General features: G+C 43.9%; 2 protein-coding genes across 3 annotated transcripts in view; one reads left to right on the plus strand and one right to left on the minus strand.

Annotated features, from left to right (window-relative positions):
• The first annotated feature begins 2,235 nt into the window (after window positions 1-2,235).
• Window positions 2,236-20,305, plus strand: part of LOC147905644 (Zn-dependent exopeptidases superfamily protein) — a 74,403-nt gene continuing 56,333 nt past the window's right edge. The window contains exons 1-3 of one of the 2 annotated variants that reach the window (XM_087373731.1): window positions 2,236-2,481; window positions 2,572-2,707; window positions 2,800-2,878. In XM_087373731.1, the coding sequence (XP_087229857.1) occupies window positions 2,391-2,481; window positions 2,572-2,707; window positions 2,800-2,878 (306 nt within the window). In that variant the 5' untranslated portion in view covers window positions 2,236-2,390. The remainder of the gene's footprint in view (window positions 2,482-2,571; window positions 2,708-2,799; window positions 2,879-20,305) is intronic. The other variant, XM_087373721.1, reaches the window with a different exon arrangement.
• LOC147905645 (uncharacterized) lies at window positions 12,451-15,366 on the minus strand. The gene is made up of 3 exons (XM_087378517.1): window positions 15,083-15,366; window positions 13,074-13,508; window positions 12,451-12,933 (listed from the first exon to the last, which is right to left on the minus strand). The coding sequence occupies exons 1-3, from the start codon at window positions 15,364-15,366 to the stop codon at window positions 12,492-12,494; spliced, it is 1,161 nt and encodes a 386-aa protein (XP_087234643.1). The 3' UTR covers window positions 12,451-12,491.

A 20,305-nucleotide genomic window follows, 5' to 3' on the forward strand; every position in this document is an offset into this window, starting at 1 on the left:
CTTCTCAACTAGACAATGATATTGCTAGCTATAAAGCAACACATATGCTGCACTTATCCGTTAACATAGAGAGACAAAGGCAGATCCCAAGATTCACTAGAAAGCTTGATACCAATGTGAGATCTCGACAACTTAGAGACCGCTTCAAATTAACCACCTAGCCATGAGTTCCACATCCGATCCCTTGCCTTTCCTTCTTGGTTTTCTTGTTCATCCTTACATGACCATCCTCCTTTGGAACTATGCGAAGCTGTCTTTCAAACTGAGTGTTTGACAGTGAGACCCTATATTACTTCATTTAATTAGAGGGCCTTTAGTTGTGCACCATAACTAATGCCTAAGCCTAGCTATAATTTTAGGCCCAAGCCCAAACTCACTTTAATCAAGAAGTATGGTGATTTTACCTAAAGTTTGAGAAAATAGCTTGAAATTTTGATGAAAGCTCGACCTTAAGACTTTAGGTAAACTCAAAGTCATATCTGAGTTCTAATCCATAATAATTCCAAGTTTTTTAAACACATAAGCTATTATGGTCAATAATCAAAACCCAAAATTACCTTCTCAATGCATTAGCTAAGCTAACATGACATAAAAGTATCCTAAGAGATTTTCCTATCCTTCTACCAAATTGGCGTTCAGAGTGGAAGAGGGTATTTATCCCTCCCCCTAACTCTCAAGGAATACATTGGTGTGAGCTCCATCCCTTGTGTCTGATGGCCACCATCTTTGGTGCATCCCATTGAAACTCATGAGGTGAGGGTGATGGTTGGATCACTGTTACTTGCTTTCGATGGTGAGCCATGACCCAGAAGTTCATTTTGAAATCCATCAAAGGTCATTATTTTGCTTTCCTATGAGAAAAATAATATTGGAGACTCCACTATTTTTCATCTTTAACTTTAACTAATTTGAGCCTTTTGCTATTTTCTTTCCTTTGAGAGAAACAAATTTGGAGCTTGCGTTATTTTCCACTTATTTCCAACTTTTTCAACCTTATAAAACCTCCATGTATCTAGATGAAGGGCCCTCACACATTTTCTTCAAGAACAAACTCTCAAGGGAAAGATAATGACTGCCACTTGCCATTTTCCTTGAGTGGCAAGCTAGGGGGGGCGAGGGGGCTCAAGGATCCATCTTGAGTGTTATGCTGCTTGATATAGGGCCATACATGTTTAAGGGTGGGTAAACACTCCCCTCATGCCTGCCCATCTGCTTGAGGGATGGGCGGGTGTGCTTTATACATCGAGGGGACAGGGCAAGGAAAAATCCACAAATGGTTTATGTTGCTTGATATAGGGCCATACATGTTTAAGGGTGGGTAAACACTCCCCTCATGCCTGCCCATCTACTTGAGGGATGGGCGGGTGTGCTTTATACATCAAGGGGACAGGGCAGGGAAAAATCCACAAATGGGTCTTACCTTTGTTAGCAAGTTAAACGTAGCTTATTGGTTGAACTCTCGTCTTTTGCCATGCTAGGAATGAACGAGGGAGTTTGGTTGCCCTAGGTTATGTCCAACGATATTTTGCACATCCCATGATATTCATGGCATCCACGTCCTTCCACGCCTCTAGTGCCTTGTAAACATGGTAAGAGGCCATTCTCATTCACAGCTAGGGAATGTCACAAAATGCTTGCGCTTGGGACATTGCCACTAGCCCCCTTGCTACTGCAATGCCACATTGTAGTACCCGTTGGAGATGTGAAATAGTAGTCTGAAGCCAAGCATTACGGTGCTACTTGCTTGCAAACCTATGAGAGACCTTGCAAACCAGTCCACCTACACGTTTTCGGGTCCCATCATCTTGTTCTGGCCTCCTTTTTTGGGCAGGGAAGTAGTGAGTGGGAAACATTCCTGAGCTCCATGCCAGTCCACGCGACAAGAACGTCTGGGTTTAGACCACCCGACCACCCATTGAGGAGGAAATATAATTGGAGGATGGTAGCAGTGTGTGGTGGGTCACACTACCCGGCGATCATCAGGCTGCTAATTTACGTCACCTAACTTGTGATTGGTGTAGAGGTTGGGGGAGATGGAATGAGCCAAGCATATAGCAGATGGAGGAGGTGGCCATGGAGTGGGGTGGCCTATCAAGGGTCGGACACAAATCTTTTGTGTCAGTGTCCGGGCCGATCCCTCCTCTTAGCCCAAGTAGGACAACACCAGCACCATGAGAATGGCGAGCTTGGTGGTGTGCACTAGAGACCACCTCTCTAGTAGGAATGAGGAGGAATGGAAAAAGCCTAGTGTGAATTCGACATGCATCGTAAAGGCGATGCATGCAAGCTTACGCTACCAGTAGTATATTAGTACTAGTACTAGTTAGTGTGCACGCCTTCAACATTGCAAGACTTTGGGCTACTGTTGCCTTCACTCCTTCCACAGCATCATGGTTGAGAAACAAGGACGCGATGCTCATGCTGTGGCAAACGAGCTGGTGGCATTCCTCAATGCTTCCCCCACTCCTTACCATGCTGTTCGTAAGATCCCACCCGTTCACTTCCTCTTTTCCTCTTAATTGCTCCAGTTTTCTGGTTCCTGAATTTGGGTCTTTTCTCTCTGTCCCCTAGATGAGGCTAAGGCCAGGCTCAAGGCAGCAGGCTACGTGCAGTTATCAGAAAGGGCAGATTGGCATCTCAACGCAGGCGGCAAATATTTTTTCACCCGCAATCACTCCACGATCGTTGCCTTTGCTGTTGGTGGAAGGTATGTAGATTGTCCTTCCTAAAGAATCTTCAGTGGACTTATGGTCATGTGAAATTCTGGATGAGGTCATGATTCATCTTTGCATTTGGCAGGTATGTTCCTGGGAACGGCTTCATGATCGTTGGAGCTCATACGGACAGCCCGTGCCTAAAGTTGAAACCAGTCTCAAAAGTACAGTTGAACACGTTTTCTCCCTGTTCACTTATATATACTAATATTATACCAGGTTACCCCCTTTTAATTGTATGTTTGTCGTGTGTTTCGATTCAGCCTTAGACGTCTTTGGCAAGGATTTCACAAATAATAAGGCACGTCACGGTGGTTCTCAACCATAACATGGGCGGGGGATTGAACCAGGCACCTGACAATTTGATAACGGACGATCATATCGTGCACATCTGGCCTTAATATGCCAGTTCAGCATGCCACAGAAGACATGAAATATAACCCAATTTCGCAACGAACCCACTAATGAACATTTCCCAGTTTGCCAAGTAAACTAAGATCCTATAACTAAAAATGAATGGTCCTTTGGTTTCACATGGATAGAAGTTCTCATTGATTGACAAATGGGCGTGCTAGGCCACGAGTGAAATTTGTAACGATACTGGCCCCTATTGTATAGCCCATAATCGATCAGAACTGTAAAGAAAGTACTCATGGGCAAAAGACTGTTTCGGGGAAATTTCTCAAAAGGGTCTTTAGCCATCCTGTCTTTAAATGAATAGGGGGATGAGAAAGTGAAGAAGATAGGGGCATGTTGAAGGGCTGTTGGGGCTTTAATAATTATGGGATTATTGAACGTTCACAAACTATATGTGGCAATTCCAAAACTAAAATTTATTCGCACAACAAGCGAAAATGTTAAATTGTCTGACCTTTAAGGTCTGAGACATATGTTGCTAATTCTGCGCCCTATGTGAGGGTGCCTGCTTCATTAGGGAGGCTTGCTGATTTCATTAGGTGCACCCAAAAATTGATTTGCAGTGCTCATTTAAACTTTGTATTACTCTTGCGGGGACCACAAACTGCTGAAGTGTTGTCGTGAGGAAACTGTTGATCAGTGTTAGGTAAGACCAAATATCTTACAAGTCAATTCTCTTCCATCATGGAAAACCATAGTTGAATCATGTTATTGATTGTTGTCATGCTACAAGCTGAGGCAAAGAAAAGAAGCCCAACTCTAGATAGACCAGATGATGTTGTTTATTCGTGTGCGTCTATTTGCTGTGATGTGTGAATGTCTTCTATATCCTTTGTATGGAAGCAAGGCTTCCTCCTCAATGGTTTTATATAATATGGGATTTGATTCGCTAGTGTGCAATCTAAAATCAAGCTTAGTGTCATGATCTGTGATGTATTCCTTTCTCTATACCTTAGACTTATGGATGGTTTTAATGAATGGACACTTGTGGAAGGGTATGCCCTTTCGACGGGACACTTCCTATGAGGCACAATCCTTCACAAGAGACATTCTATTGAAGAGACACTCCCATTGTAATGTACCCTCCATCAAGGGTCACACTCTTCACAAGGGGTACACACCTCTTCATGCACATACACTTTGGAGTACACACCTTTTCATGTGTGACTTTTCACTCTCTATATAAGAGAGGCCCAACTGTATGAATGACACACTACAGACATTCAAGCAATACAAATATTCCTTGTTCTCTGCTACTTCAGTCTCTTTTTTGTTCCTTAGCACATTTCTAAATATAGTAAATCTAGGATGTCTTATAGTGGTATCAGAGCAAATTTCGCTCCTGCTTGTAGGAAATGCCCCCCACCTTCTAGCGCCTATCTGATACATCTTTTTCCGCTAGAAGGATATCCACGCACGTTATGCATGGAAGAGATGGAGAGAACGAGCGTAAAATTTTTTAGTGCCAACCCCACCTAAACTCATCAGTGGCCTCTCCATCTTCCTTACATCACGAGTTGATGTGAATGGACACGACAAAAATCGTGTCTTTTGATGTGCTTGGGCTGTCCCAAAACCAAGGGACGCACCTTTTCCACCATCAGGCACACCTTTTGATGAAGAGTTTTTGACTCCTCACCCAAGGGACACACCCCATCGTGGAAAAAAGGGACACATATTTTCGTGTGGGGACACCCCTCTTTAAAACAGGGTTACACCCCTTCATGAAAAGGTACACCTATTCCAAGGGTCACACCCCTTAGAATAGGCACACCCTTTGGCACCAAGCACCACCCTACAAAAGGGTACCTAGAGGGCCTAAAAAGCACAACCAGCCCTAAACCTAAGGCGCAACCCAAGATTACCCTTGCGTCCAAGTAACCTAACCTTTAATTTTTGGGAAAAGCAAGGCCTAGCAGTTATTGCAGCCTTCGCAAATCGGTTTTTGGTGTCTCGTAAGTCACGTCCTCTTCTCGAAAGTCACGCCTGCTGTTCCGTACAGTCTATCAGGCCGATTCTGCCCCTCCCTTGCTGTTTTCTGCTTGCCAGCCCACACCAAGCCCACACCAAGCCCACATCAAGCTTGCCGATCTCTGTTTGTAGGTTTTTGCTCAGCCTTTGGCGGCCTTTCATAGTCACGCCAATCATGCCCTCAGCCTTCTATCTGTTCGCTAGCCTCTGCTCAGCCATGGATGCGTTCCATCGCCCTGAAGAGTGACAGCCTGACGCCAATCTCTGCATAGCCTGCTAGATCTCTTCACCTCGCCATCTCAGCCTGCGAACAGAGGCCTTGTTGTACAGCAAATTCCCTCAGCCAGCCCCTCTTGTACAAGAAAACATCGTCTCTATCAACAGATCAAGCCCCAACTGGTTGATGGTGCTATGCTATTGTTGGCGACATATTTCTGCCCACAACCGGACTGTTTGGTTGCTGAATCGCCTCCCTCTACAGCAAACCCTAATTTCAAAATTTGAAGCTTGACTATTGTCTTCTACCAACTTGACATCAGGACCTCCTTCAACTCGGAATTGATGCTGTACTTTTTCCAGCCCAAAGCCACCCCACTGCTGGTACACGCTTTTTAGCACAGTCTGGCAGATCTAATCTATTCCAAGTGGATTCTTTCCATTCTATTTTTAAGGATTCTCCTTCATATTGTTATTTGCTGCTCATTATCAAATTACAGCAAATGAAAGCCCCCTCCTTAAAGCATGGAAACCTCTGGTAATGCCCCAGTCCCTTCAAGGACACCTCAGGCATCATCTTTCACACAATATCGTGTCCAGATTGCACAACCAGCCCATTTCGGAGCTTTTGCATCGTGGGTCTTCTGTGTCACGTGCCCTTCCAGTGATTTGGACCACATCCTATACCTTCTGCGTGAGGCACCTCAATTACATTACTTCCTTAGCGCAGTCCAGGTTGTGTTTCACGAGACACGTAGATACCTAGAACCCGATATTCCTCAGGAGTTTGCTGTCCATCTTTGGAGAGACTTTTACCCCTCAGCTTCAGCATCTCTAGGGTACTCTCCACCTCCTTCAGCTCCCAGATATCCTCCTGCACAGGTTTTACCTTCCCCAAGACAGTATTTACACTCTGAAGGCACTCCTTCTCCTGGATATCCTCCACTCCCGACAGTAGCTCCTTATCCCTTCTCAGATCCGTGGACTTTGCAACCTACCTGTGTACTCTTACGAGCATTAACACCCACTGCGGCATCACTAGTGTTACCTCAGACAGGACCTCCTTTACCAGATTTCCACGGGTGGTTCCATCCTGCCTCGCCTGCCCCCTCCAACGCAGGTTTGTGCTTTTCTCACAGGGACCTCAGATATGTTGCAACGCTCACGGGCAGCCTCTCCGGCGATAAGCGACTCAAGTCCAAAAAAGACCCTTGAAGTCAACTTACAAGGCGAAGCACTACTTGAACTTCAAATTTCTCCGCTTTAGGACAGCATCTCCGACTTGGTCCAGAAAGTCCAACAACTCCAGGATTCTCGCAGTATCACACATACAGAGGATGACGTGACACCACCAGATGACTATGTGGACTCGTTCCCACCAGAGATAGAAAACACTGAACTCCGTGCCCTCTACCGCTTACTCCAAGCTTCCAAAACTAAATAAACTTCCGAAAGCCTACATTGGTCAACGAAATCGCCAAACAGTTGACCAATGGCTCGCAAAACTGCACATGTACTTTGATACTGTTGATCTCACTGAAGGAAAAAAGATTGCCTTGGCAGCCTCCCTCCTCAAGGATATAGCTTTCCTATAGTGGCAACGATACTTAAAGGACGGCAAAAGTGTGTTAACTTGGGAACGTTTTGAACACGTGCGCCATAAGCAGTTCATACCTGCCAATGCGGACTTCCAAGCATGTTCAAAACTCTGACAGTTGGAGCAAACAGGCTCCCTATCTTCCTACATCTCTCAGTTCATCACGTTGGTGCTAGAGATTGATGGTTTAACTGATGATGATTGCCTTCATGCTTTCATCTCAAGCCTAAATCCCTCGTTACGCATTGATATCCTCAAAGCAAACATCACCACCACAGCTAGCGCTATTGCTTACGCAGAGCGCATTACCGATTTCCAAAACTCAGGAAAGCAAAGTTCTAATAGAACACGAAACTCTACTATGGCCAAGGATGCTCGCCCTCAAGCTAACCCCAAGTTCAAAAAAAACTCGGGTAATCAAGGTCAGCGACAGTTTCAAGATCCCCACAAGTCTTAGAAATCGTATGCTGGATCCCAACAGAAGCACTCCTTCAAGGATCGCGCCTCTTCCTCTTCACAAGTCATGACCAACATCACCAACATAAAGGTGCGGCCACTGACAAGAAGAACAACTCCAGCACAAAAGGGATTTGTACCATCTGTACAGGCGACCATAGATGGTTCGATTGTCCCAAGTGACCAAAGCGAAATTCCAATATGGAACCTAGCACTTCCCAAATAGAAGATGCTGCCCCAGCACAAGACAAGAAAGACAAAGCTGTTCGAATGGCAAATACCATCCACATGAGCCTTGCCAGCAACCCCGAACCTTCCCTAGCCACTCAAGTACTTTGTGTCCAAGGATCGATTCGTGGAACAACGGTCACTATCCTCATCGATAGTGGCTGCTCTCATAACTTCCTAGCTAGTTCTATGGTCGAAAAACTTCGGTTGACCACCAGTCCTAGTCCCATGGACTATCAGATTGAACTCGCAAATGGAACTACCTTCTTGTGCAGCACCAGGATCAAAAACTTGTCTTTTCGCATACAACATTATACGGACAAGTTGAACTTCGACATCATGTCTCTTTCTCAGTACGATGTCATACTCGGACAATAGTGGCTCTGCGACTATGATCCATCAATCAGTTTTCGCAGCCATACTATCCAGTTTGTCCGCCAGGGAAAACTTATTGAGCTAACTGGTTCTAGGGACTCTCCTTCAACCCCAGTTGCCTTTGTCCTACAAGTAAAGAAGTGGGTTCGTAAATGTCAAGTAAAGACTTCACTTCTGTTGGTTATGGCAGTAGAGGAGACACCAACAAAGGATCCTCCTGAGTACCTCAACCAACCTTTTTTCCAGCCCTACCTGGATATTTTTCCATAGGAATTGCCAAAGCAGTTACCACCTCGACGACCAGTGGATCACCCAATCGAACTTATTCGAGGCAGTAATCCACCGTCGAAACCTCCTTATCGGGTTTCTTACACTCAAAATAAAGAAATCCAAAGACAGGTGACTGAACTACTCGACAAGGTCACATTTGGCCCAGTCGCAGCCCTTTCGGATCTCATGTACTACTTGTGGAAAAAAAGAATAAGTCAATGCGCCTCTGCATCGACTACCGAGCCCTCAACAAGCTCACTATAAAAAACAAGTATCCATTGCCTCGCATCGATGACCTCTTCGATCAACTTCTACACGCAACACAATTCTCAAAGATTGATCTTCGTTCAGGTTATCATCAAATTCGCATACGAGAAGGCGATGAGTACAAGACAGCTTTTCGAACAAAGTATGGACACTATGAATGTTTGGTCATGCCTTTTGGGTTAAACAATGCCCCGGCCACATTCATGACGCTAATGAACGACATTTTAAGGCCTTTCCTCAATAAGTTCGTCATCGTTTACCTCGATGACATCCTCGTTTTCAGCAGATCCCTACATGAGCACATATACCTAGATGAATCTAGGAACATTCCCAAACTCATCCTCTAAAAACACAACATAGTGCAGTTTCAATCTCATGATAGTCACTCACAAGGTTGAAAACCATAAACTCCATCATGCATAGCAAGGACTAGCTACTATGACATCCCCACTGATGTCATCAGCGCCCAACAGTGGGTGTAGACCATAGTATAAATGTTCTCACACATATAAATCCACAAACCCACACATACTTGAGCATCCATTTATACAAAGTCTTCGTACTGAGTTTCTGTCGGCACTCCGGAGGTGAAGGGTAGACTCAGCCATGATGAAGGCTAGCACTAAAGGAGAAGGCTAATCAAAAGGTAGTCCAAAATCTCTTCATTCAAGCTACAACTACTTGTGAAGTCTAAACATTTTCATTTTAGTCTCTCCCCAACGAGCATCTAAATCTAAATCTAGCTGATAGGGCAACACACCATTTAAGATAGAAAGAATTATCACAATACCAGCAGGCCGCAACTTGGACGAAAACTTCACAAGGTGAAATTTGCATGTCCGCTAATACGGTAGAAGCATATACCTAGATGAATCCAGGAACATTCCCAAACTCATCCTCTAAAAACACAACATAGTGCAGTTTCAATCTCATGATAGTCACTCACAAGGTTGAAAACCATAAACTCCATCATGCATAGCAAGGACTAGCTACTATGACATCCCCACTGATGTCATCAGCGCCCAAACAACAACATCTCCACCAAGTTTTTGAAGTTCTCCGCGCAAATTCTCTCTACATCACCGTTGAGAAGAGTGAGTTCTTCAAGACCCAACTCGAATATTTGGGACATGTTATTTCAGCTCATGGCATCTCTGTGGATCCCAAGAAGGTCGAGGTAATCCGAAACTGGCCTACTCCTAAGAATGTTCATGATGTCCGCTCTTTTCTCGGATTGGCAAACTTCTACCATACAAAGGTCTATCAGTTTTCCGAGATCGCTGCTCCTATGTCCGAATTATTGAAAAGCACAGCAGTTTTTCAGTGGCTTCTTGAAACAAAGCATAGTTTCCAACAACTCAAGCAAGCACTCACTACCACACCAGTTATGGCTATTGCTGACCCAAACCTTCCATTTGAGGTCATGACTGACGCTTCTGACATCGCTACAGGAGCAGTCTTGATGCAAGAAGGTAGAGTTATTGCTTTTGACAGCCATAAACATTTCGATATCCAAACCTGATACCCGGTTTATGATAAGGAGTTTCTTGCCATTGTACATGCTTATCGCTCTTGGAAACATTATCTCATGGGAGCCGACTCGGTGGTCAAGACAGACCATCATTCTCTAAAGTATATCTTTACTTAGTCAGTCATGAACGCTCGACAAGCACGCTGGGTTGAGTTTCTAGCCAACTTTGACATGACCATTGAGTACATTCCAGGACTACGCAATGTAGTTGCAGATGCTCTCAGCAGGTTAACTCTAGCATCAGCTATGGTAATCTCTACATTATCTGTGGATGTTCTGAATTCATTCAAAGGGAAGTATCTCAATGATAAAGACTTCGGCACAGTAGTACAAGTTCTTTCAAAAGATCAACCTTCGACTTCCCAACATAAGATTTTCTCATCCTATTCTTATACGGACGACCTTTTGTATTATCAAGATCGCGTTTGTGTACCACATGACAAGGATGTTCGACGTCTTTTGTTAAAAGAGCATCATGCAGTTCCTTATGCTGCCCATCCAGGCATCAACAAGACTTACAGGTTACTTAGTGCAACATACTACTGGCCTCAGATGAAAAGCGATGTCATCAAAATGGTTACATCTTGCTTATCTTGTCAACAAATGAAAGCAAGCCGACGACTTCCAGCAGGACTTCTTCAGCCTCTTCTAGTTCCAACTGAAAGGTGGGAAAGTATTTCCATGGATTTCATTACAACACTACCACGATCTTCCAGATGTAACACTCAGATTATGGTAATTGTTGATCGATTGTCCAAAATGGCACACTTTGTTGCTTGCAAAAGAAGTGCCCAGGCTCCGGACATCGCCAAACTCTTCATACAACACATCTTTCGACACCATGGATTGCCCAAGAATATCGTATCCGACAGAGATCCTAAGTTTACCAGTCACTTTTGGATTTCATTGTTCGAATCTTTGGGTACAACTCTATTGTTTAGTTCAGCCTACCACCCAGAATCAAATGGTCAGACTAAAAGAGTCAACCAAGTTCTGGAAGAAATGCTCCGCCATTATATTCAGTCACGCCTAGCAGCTTGGGAAGAGTATCTACCACTCCTTGAGTTTGCTTATAATAACTCTTTCCATAGTGCCATCAGCATGACTCCATTCCAAGCAGCTTATGGACACACTTTGATTGTACCAACGAATTTTGTACTTCAACATCGAGTGGCCCTAGCTGATCAATTGGTTCAAGAAATGCAAGACATTCTACTCCAAGTCAGGGATCATATGTGAAAAGTGCAAGAGCAGTATCAACGGTCCATAGACATCACCTGGAATTTGAAACTGGTGACATGGTGCTATTATTTGTAGCCCAACATCGCTACAAGACGGTTAAGTCTGTGTTTCCTAAGTTGCGACTAAGATACTATGGACCTTTCCGGATCGTCAAGAAAAATTCACCTTTAAGTTACAAATTGGAATTACCACCATCATGGGGTAAAATCCACCTGACATGTCATATTTCTTGGCTAAAGACGTACATTCCGGGCGATGAAGCTCTTGCAAGTGATTATGTCCGAGAAATCAAAGACGATTATGTTCTCCTTATTCCTGAGCGTATTCTGGACCATCAACAGCGAGAGAATCGACATCGACTTATCATGGAATTCCTTGTTCTTTGGCGAGATCTGGACGACTCCGACGCTACTTGGCAATCTGATGAAGACTTACAGCAGTACCGTGACATTTTACAGCAGTATTTTCAGAATTTACCGTGATATTTTCTACATCAGCTGATTATCTCCACCAGGGTCTTATTTTGAGTGGGAGGGGATGTCACGATCTGTGACGTATTCCTTTCTCTGTACCTTAGACTTATGGATGGTTTAATGAATGGACACTTGTGGAAGGGTATGCCCTTTCGACGGGACACTTCCTATGAGGCACAACCCTTCACAAGAGACATTCTATTGAAGAGACACTCCCATTGTAATGTACCCTCTCATCAAGGGTCACACCCTTCACAAGGGGTACACACCTCTTCATGCACATATACTTTGGAGTACACACCTTTTCATGTGTGACTTTTCACTCTCTATATAAGAGAGGCCCAACTGTATGAATGACACACCACAGACATTCAAGCAATACAAATATTCCTTGTTCTCTGCTATTTCAGTCTCTTTTCTGTTCCTTAGCACATTTCTAAATATAGTAAATCTAGGATTTCTTACACTCAGCTTTCACAACAACCCATATAGGGATGATGAGAATGACCATGATTGCCACAATCTTCCTACAGATACGCAATTCTGAACTATGATTACAACTAGCAAATAAGCTGCAAGAGCAACAACAATAACTGAGAACATGTTTGGCCACTACAGTTTCATTGCCTGCATGAGCCGTATAACAAACATGAAAGTAAGGCATACGATAGGCAAAAGCCATGCTGTAAGGAAAGGAAAAGCTTCCAAGAGATACAAAATTGGTAAGTATCATCCTATCTGTCCATCAACCACTCACGGTGTTGCCCATGGAGATGGATAAGACTCTCCAACCCTTCAGGGCACTCCGTGAAGACGGCATTCAGGAGGCTCTGAGGGTCAAGGAGATCATGAAACGAAGGGGAGATGATATACGTTCCCAACACAGCAGTCTGTAAAGACAGACTGAAGTGTTGGAGAGCAGCGCAGATGTCGCGCTCCAATTGGATTAATTTGTAGAGCAGTTTGCTGCTCCTTGTCAAAGACAAATGTTCGGGAGGTGGGTGCTGATAGTCTATGGCCTCTCGACACAACACACTTCGCTTCACGTCTCTGACTGCGAAGTGTGTGAATCCCCTTGGGACGGGGACTCCTGTCGGGAGGGTGGCTCTTACAAACACATCGACCTCAGCTTCAGCTGGTCGTGTGCGTGCCACCACCTCCTTGTCCTTGAGCTTCCTACAACGGGAAGCCAAGGTCTCTTATGATGAATTTGCGAGGTACGGTATCTTCATCGTTGGAGCACATGACAACCTGGGTATGTCTGCTCCACAAATAGGGTCAAGCTCGCGCGGCATGCCCTCTCCATGATGATTGACGTGTCTGTCTGAAGACTTTTCGGAGTTTTGTTTACACTGCCTAATTCCTTCTCGACATTTTTGAGCCTTTCATTGACATTTTTGAGCCTTTCATTGACATTTTTGAGCTTTTCATCGATGTCCTCTATCCTTGGCATCATCATGATGATGAGCTCCTTCGTAGTCTTCCCGGAACCTTTCCCTCTTATAACATGCTTCCATTCGTCCTCGCTGTTTCCAGAAGCACATCCAGTCTTTGCTTTTGCTTGGGCTGCAAATTGAGCGAGTTTTTTGATTGCCACTTTCCACTGTTGTTTGCTTGCTTCTGCTGCCTTACCTTTCCTCCCCAACCGGAATTTATGGCTTGGGTTAAAGAAGAAAAGCTTCTCTGTTATGTCGCCAACCCTGAAGAGCCTCCAAACGCGGTTCCACGGAGTGCTGAAGTCGCGTGGTGGCCTGATATTTCAGAGTTTGTTGGGTCGGCCTTTAGCAACATCGCAGCCCTCAACTGTTCGTGTTTAGCAGATGGCTCATCAACCCACAGAAACTCATCAAATCAAAAGGAAGAGAAGGCATGCCTCTATTGTATTTGAATTTGGCATTGAACATGTATCCTATTGAGTTTGGGACCACCCCCCTCCAATCTCCAACCAATTAAGAATTCCTGTACCAAAAATCACCCCAAAGCAAAGTCTCTAATAATACAAATTGAGAAAACATATCCTGGAAACTCAGTCTGATGCTGCAAGTACTTTTTGAAGCACCTTTCCTATGGCATTCACAACAGTGATGTGTTTTTACTCGGTTCCTTCCATCACGTCCCAGACTCTTCCCAAGCCACCAGATGGCTCCAACTCGATACTTTCTAGATCATATAGCTGTATATATATAGATTGGAAAGTGGTCTCTCTTTCTCTCTCTATATCTACCTATCTATCTATCTATCTATACATACATACATATGAGATACATATATATAAATATAAATATAAATAAATAAATAAATAAAAATAAAAATAAATAAATAAATAAATAAATAAATAAATTATATATATATATATATATATATATATATAGACACAGAGAGAGAGAGAGAGAGAGAGAGAGAGAGAGAGGAACCAGACACGTATGATTACCCCAATTGGACGTATGGAATCCCCCTTTCCATATGCGTATGGGAAGGGGCAAACATACTTGACTTTTTGTTAAAAGTTCTGTAGCTCTTTGAGAGTTAAATGTGTACATACTACAATACATATTTCTTGTTTTTTGTTTTGTAAATTAGGGTCACATTTGATTCAGCCCCAGGGCTTGAACCATACTCCAATTAGACTTTCGTACTCGTATGCGTTTGCCGTCTGGAAACGTATGGAAAACAACTATGTACATGCGCGCGAACGTACGCACACACGCACATATGTATGGATATGTCACGCGTATGCACACACCCCTATATATATATATTATATATATATATATATATATATATATATATATACGAGTTTGCATGACCCACCTTCGGCGGATCTTGCAAACTCTTACCACGGCCACTATGTGCATGTGTGTTACACATACATATGTGTATGCATGTGGTAGTCCAAGAGCTTGTGGCAATTCATGAGTCCGTAAAAGTCCAAGAGTTCAAGGGTGGTAATTCAAGACGTAATGATAGTCCAAGGTTGGCACGTGGGATAGTCCAAGAGCCCCTGGAAGTCTAAGAGTCCTAGGGTGGGAGTCCAAGAGCTTATGGTAGTCTAAGAGTCCAAGGATGGTAGTCCAAGAGCTTGTATGGTTCAAGGGTGACAGTCCGTGGTGGGCTCCAATGTTGGTAGTTCAGGAGCTTATGATAGTTCATGAGTAAAAGTCCAAGAGTCAAAGGGTGGTAATTTAAGGGGTACCGATGGTCCAAGAGTCCAAGGGTGGCACGTGGCAACATTTTCTCCAGAGAGAGAGAGAGAGAGAGAGAGAGAGAGAGCTGAGGGGTTGTTGCTATGATATTATCAATTTTTTCTGCCAAGCTCCCTTCATGCCAATCTTCAGGTAATCCTCCAATGCGTAGACATCGAGCATTAGCCGCCCTCTTTTCTTGTTCCTGCACCTCTCCATATACTTCAGTTTTGTTGATTTTGCTGTCCATTGTTGCTGAGATTTCCTCTTTGATCGATTTGACCTCATTGGTAACCATGTCATGGACTTTGGTTACCAACTGTGGTGCAGGTTCTGCTTCCATGTGTATTTGTAGTACTTCTTGTATGATGTCTTGTTTGCCATTGTTCTCCATCTCCTTCACTTTCCTCTCGAGAGCTGCAACCATAAGTCTAAGCTCCCTTACTTCCTGCTGTAGAAAATATATCTCCTATGGGTCTGAGCCAACCCTCCGCTTTCAATGCAATGTGTATGGGCTGGTGTTGCTGCGATGTCGGAGTAGGAGGGTTTTCTGATAGGGGTTGAAACCAAGGTCTTCACCTTTGCATGATGGCCTGTGAATAACTTGGAGCCCTCTTGCTGTCTCTAACACTCCACAAAGAGAGAGAGAGAGAGAGAGAGAGAGAGAGAGAGAGATTATTAACATCTTTGAAAGATGGAGGGGTCTATGAGACTAAAAAATAATCTAGATACGATGAAAGCTGTTGGGGATAAAGGAATAATGTGCTATCCCTTGTATAAGTGGTACTTATAATGCCACGTCATCACCTTATCTATTCTTTGTATAAAAGGCAATAAGGGAAGTCACATCGTAGACTTTTGCTTCCCACAAACTTGTGTTCTCTCTTTTGCTCTCTCACCTTTCTCCATCTCCCTCTTGCTTCCGCTCCTTGCTCCCATCAATTGGTATTAGAGCCTCCCTACCCACCAGCTTCTCCTCGTTCCCTAGCCTCCCCTCACTGTGTGACCTTTCCATCGCAGGAAGTCACTTGTTCTTGCTGCCCACGCAGTCCAGCCACTCTCCCTCGCTGCCCCCAGCTGTTTCGTGGAGTTTCATCGCGGGAATCACTTCTATTCTCGTGCTCCTAGCTGGAGACATCTTTTGGGTGAGTGTACTTGCTGTTTTTCAGCATTTTTGACTGGTTTTTGGGCTGTTGCAAGCGAAATACAGCGAGAAAGTGGTCAAGGACACTTTCCAGTTGGAGTTTTTGGTATTGCTACACCTCCTACAGCAGGGCGACTACATTTGGATCACATTTGGTCCGATTTGGTGCTGTTTACGCTGGGCGACAGTTTTCAGCCACACAGGAGCTGAATTTCGTCTGTCATTTTGGGTTTTTTCCTCCAGTTTTTGCACTAAAGCTGGTCGCCTACACCTGTAGAGGAATCCTGCCAAGTTTGGTTGGATTTTGACTGCCCGTTGCGAAGTTCTTGCTGATTTTCAGTTTCCAGCCACAGGGCAAGTTGCAGATCTGTGGATTTCGCACATTCTACTGCTGATTTGACAATATAAAAGTGGTCGCCTACTTGAAGGGACACTGTCTGCCAAGTTTGGTTGAATTTCGCCTTCGTGGTGCTGAGTTATCATCACTTTTAGGGTTCAGCCTGTCAGAAAGTGACACGTGGCAGTGGATAAGGCACATAAATTTGGGGCTTTTGCAATTTTATGCATTGGAAGGCTTGCTCTTGCACATTGAAGCAAGAAATTTTCAGTTTGGGACACATTGGAAGAGGGAATCTCAAAGAATTCAGAATATTCCAAGAATATTCCTTGAGCTTGATGCCATAGGTTATGCATTTGTGAAGTAGTGCTTGGAGCACTTGGATGCATTGACATTGTTGCAAAAGTGGTACTGATTTCCTTTATGCTTGGATTGTGCACATTTGTGGTAGTCAAAGTTTGACTTTTGATCTCAGAAATTGGGGCTTTTGGTGCACAAGTGCTCAGCAATTTTTGTGACACTGGAATAGTGTCTTGGATGCCTTTGTGTTGAGAAAAACAAGAATATTGTTTGTTGCAGATTTATGACTGTTTTTACTGTCATTTTGGGACAGTTTCTTTGAGTTTTGGATGCCTCTATCTCTGTCACAAGTTGGGACAGAATTTTGAGTGAGTTACACTCAGTTTTGCAGGCATATTTCACTCAGTTTTGGAGTTATATTGGTGCAGGAAATTAATTACAGTTTTGGTACTGTTTATGCATTCAAAGTTGGAATATATATTGGCTGCAAGTTCTCTCCAGTAGAGGACAGATTTTACAAGCTTTTTTTAATCTCCTTTGCTGATTTTTTATTTGCTGAGATATGGCTTCAAGTGGGAGTGAAGGTGGTTCACTTCTTAACATCAAGAAGTTGGAAGGAGTACACAATTTTGCCATTTGGCAAAAGCAGTGCTATAATGTGCTTCTTCAAAAGCATCAAGCCCGTCCTATCAAGGAAAAGGGAGTGAAGCCGGCAAATATATCAGATGATGATTGGGAAAGTGTTGATGAATTGGCACGTTCTACAATCATGCTTTCTATTTCAGATGTGCTTCTATTTAATGTTGAAAATGAGAACACTACATGGGATATGTGGAAAAGGTTGGAAGACTTGTATGCTCAACAAAGTGCAGCAAGCAAGGTTTATTGGCTCAAGAAGCTCATGGATCTTAGGATGAAGGAGGGCACAACTATGAGTGTGCACCTCAATGAGTTCAACTCTATCATCAAGCAGTTGGCAAATCAGAAATTCAACATTGATGATGAGTTTAAAGCAACATTCTTGCTTTGCACTCTTCCTGAGAGTTGAGATATCTTAAGGGCAAAATGCATGTGTGCATTTGCTTTGGGAAGAAAGACTTGGTTCTTCATGGGTTCACAGACAGCCCATAGTCAGATGTTGAGAGGGCTGAAATGGCCAAGATTCCTTATGCATCCGCGGTTGGTAGTCTCATGTATTCAATGGTGGCTACACGTCTAGATATTGCCTTTGCAGTGGGAGTTGTCAGTAGATACATGGCAACACCTGGCAAGAAGCATTGGGAAGCCATGAAAGGTATCATGAGATATCTTAAGGGCACAATGCATGTGTGCATTTGCTTTGGGAAGAAAGACTTGGTTCTTCATGGGTTCACAGACTCAGACTTTGCAGGATGTGTAGACCAAAGAAAGTCTACTACAGGATATGTTTTCACCTTACATGGTGGTGCTATTTCATGGATCTCTCGGTTACAGAAATGCATTGCTTTATTTACCACAGAGGAAGAATATGTTGCAGCCACAGAGGTGTGCAAAGAAGCCATATGGTTATCTTGTCTAGTGGGAGATATTGGTTTATCAGGAGAGGTTCCTATTTTGCATTGTGATAGTCAGAGTGCTATTCAGCTAGCACGTAATCCTGTGTTTCATGCCAAAACGAAACACATCGAGGTGAAATATTATTTTATCAGAGAGGTGCTTGAGGATAAGCGTATTCAGCTTGTTAAAGTGCACATTGATGACAATCCTGCAGATCTTTTAACCAAGAGTCTTAACCCGCAACGCTTTGCACATTGCAGAGTACAGATGGGTGTTGGCTGAGTTTCTCATGATTGAGATTCTCTTGTATTTTGTGTATATGTTTTCTATGTACACTTCTTCCTCTTTTTGGGCACATTGCCTTTAAGTGGGAGATTGTTGGGGATAAAGGCATAATGTGCTATCCCTTGTAAAAGTGGTACTTATAATGCCACGTCATCACCTTATCTATTTTTTGTATAAAAGGCAATAAGGGAAGTCACATCGTAGAATTTTTGCTTCCCACAAACTTGTGTTCTCTCTTTTGCTCTCTCACCTTTCTCCATCTCCCTCTTGCTTCCGCTCCTTGCTCCCATCAATTGCTCTCTCACCTTTCTCCATCTCCCTCTTGCTTCCGCTCCTTGCTCCCATCAAAAGCTAAGGGCTAGGGCTCACTAAATGGGCACCCATACAAGGCTTATGTGTGACGTGAAAACATAATACATTGCGCTCTCATTGCACGAGAGAGAAAACCCAAATAAGAGAACAATGCGGGGAAGCTCTTGGTTATCTACTTTCATGTGCATGGTGTACCTAGGGTTAGATAGCAGGCTAATGCGTGAGTCAAGAGGTAGCAAAGGGCGGGATGGCTAGTTTTAGTCGAGACTGCTATATATAAAGCTTCCTATATGTAGAGGATGCTATTGATAACACGGTTTTCCTCTATATAAGTGAGAGCCTGTGCTATTGCAGATCACTTCAGGTGAGCGCTTCTCAAGTGATGGTTGGGCTTGGACCCTGGCGCCTGGTCGAGACTATGGCCATCTACGTGGCGGATCATAGGTTGCGCATCGAATGTCTTCTGGATGAGCTCAAGTGGTATGGGACGCTTGGGTTAGATGTGGATCTATGGAGGAGTCGAGCTGTAGCCCACGTGCTCGGGAGGATCGAGATTGCATGCGCCGGATTGGGGTCAAGATCTCGGGTTAGTGATAGGGTAGATCTTGTAGAGTCGTATCATTTGGTATCAGAGCCGCCCTATTACAATAGGAAGTGATGTAAAGTATGCACAATTGCGATCTTCAGGTATGATACTCATACTTGCGTGGGACTTCTGAATTCCCTTCCTGAATCAGGACGATTCTATGGGGGGTTGGAACGGGGTGGTGTGTTGTAAAATTATGCATTGGTATGTTTATATCATATGTGTATATTTGCATATGGTTTTGCAGTCCTTTGCAAAATGTCTTGGCTGGTTGCAGTAGAAGCATTTCTTCTTCGTCTCGCCTCCACTAGATGAAGAGGAGTCCTCCTCGAGGTTTTCCATTCCTTTTGTTGTTGTTGTTGGGCATGCCGTTGCTTGGCTTACCAATTCACTATGCCATTACTTGTCTTGTGCATAAAAAGGCTTGTCATTGGATCTGTTGTTCTCTGTCTCTCGTGGTTCTTTTGCAGAAGCAAAGGCACTAGCTCCTTGAAAGTCCGGTGCTGACCATTGTCCTGTAACCATGGATGTAACAAACCCTTTATAGCTCTTGGGGAGCATTCCAAGCAAAAACCTAGCAATGTATGCCAAACCGTTGGCTAACCAATTGCTGACAGTCGATCCCTCACCACCTTCATCTAGGTGATGCGATCCCCCACTGTGTTCTCCTCATCGAACTTCATGTTACAGAGTTCCATTTCCATGGTGAGGATCTTGGCTGTGTTGTTGATCTCGTACATATCTTTCAGCGTGGTCCATGCTGAAAACGCTGTGTCACCTAGTTGAACGTGAGGGAGGACCCAGTTTGCAGTCGTGCCAATAATGATGGCAAGGGCCATCTGCATCTCACCGACTTGGTCCGTATG

Source organism: Dipteris shenzhenensis, chromosome 1, assembly GCF_047967505.1.
Source record: "Dipteris shenzhenensis isolate YYH24624 ecotype China chromosome 1, Dip_SZ_1.0, whole genome shotgun sequence".
Taxonomy (NCBI): Eukaryota; Viridiplantae; Streptophyta; class Polypodiopsida; order Gleicheniales; family Dipteridaceae; genus Dipteris; species Dipteris shenzhenensis.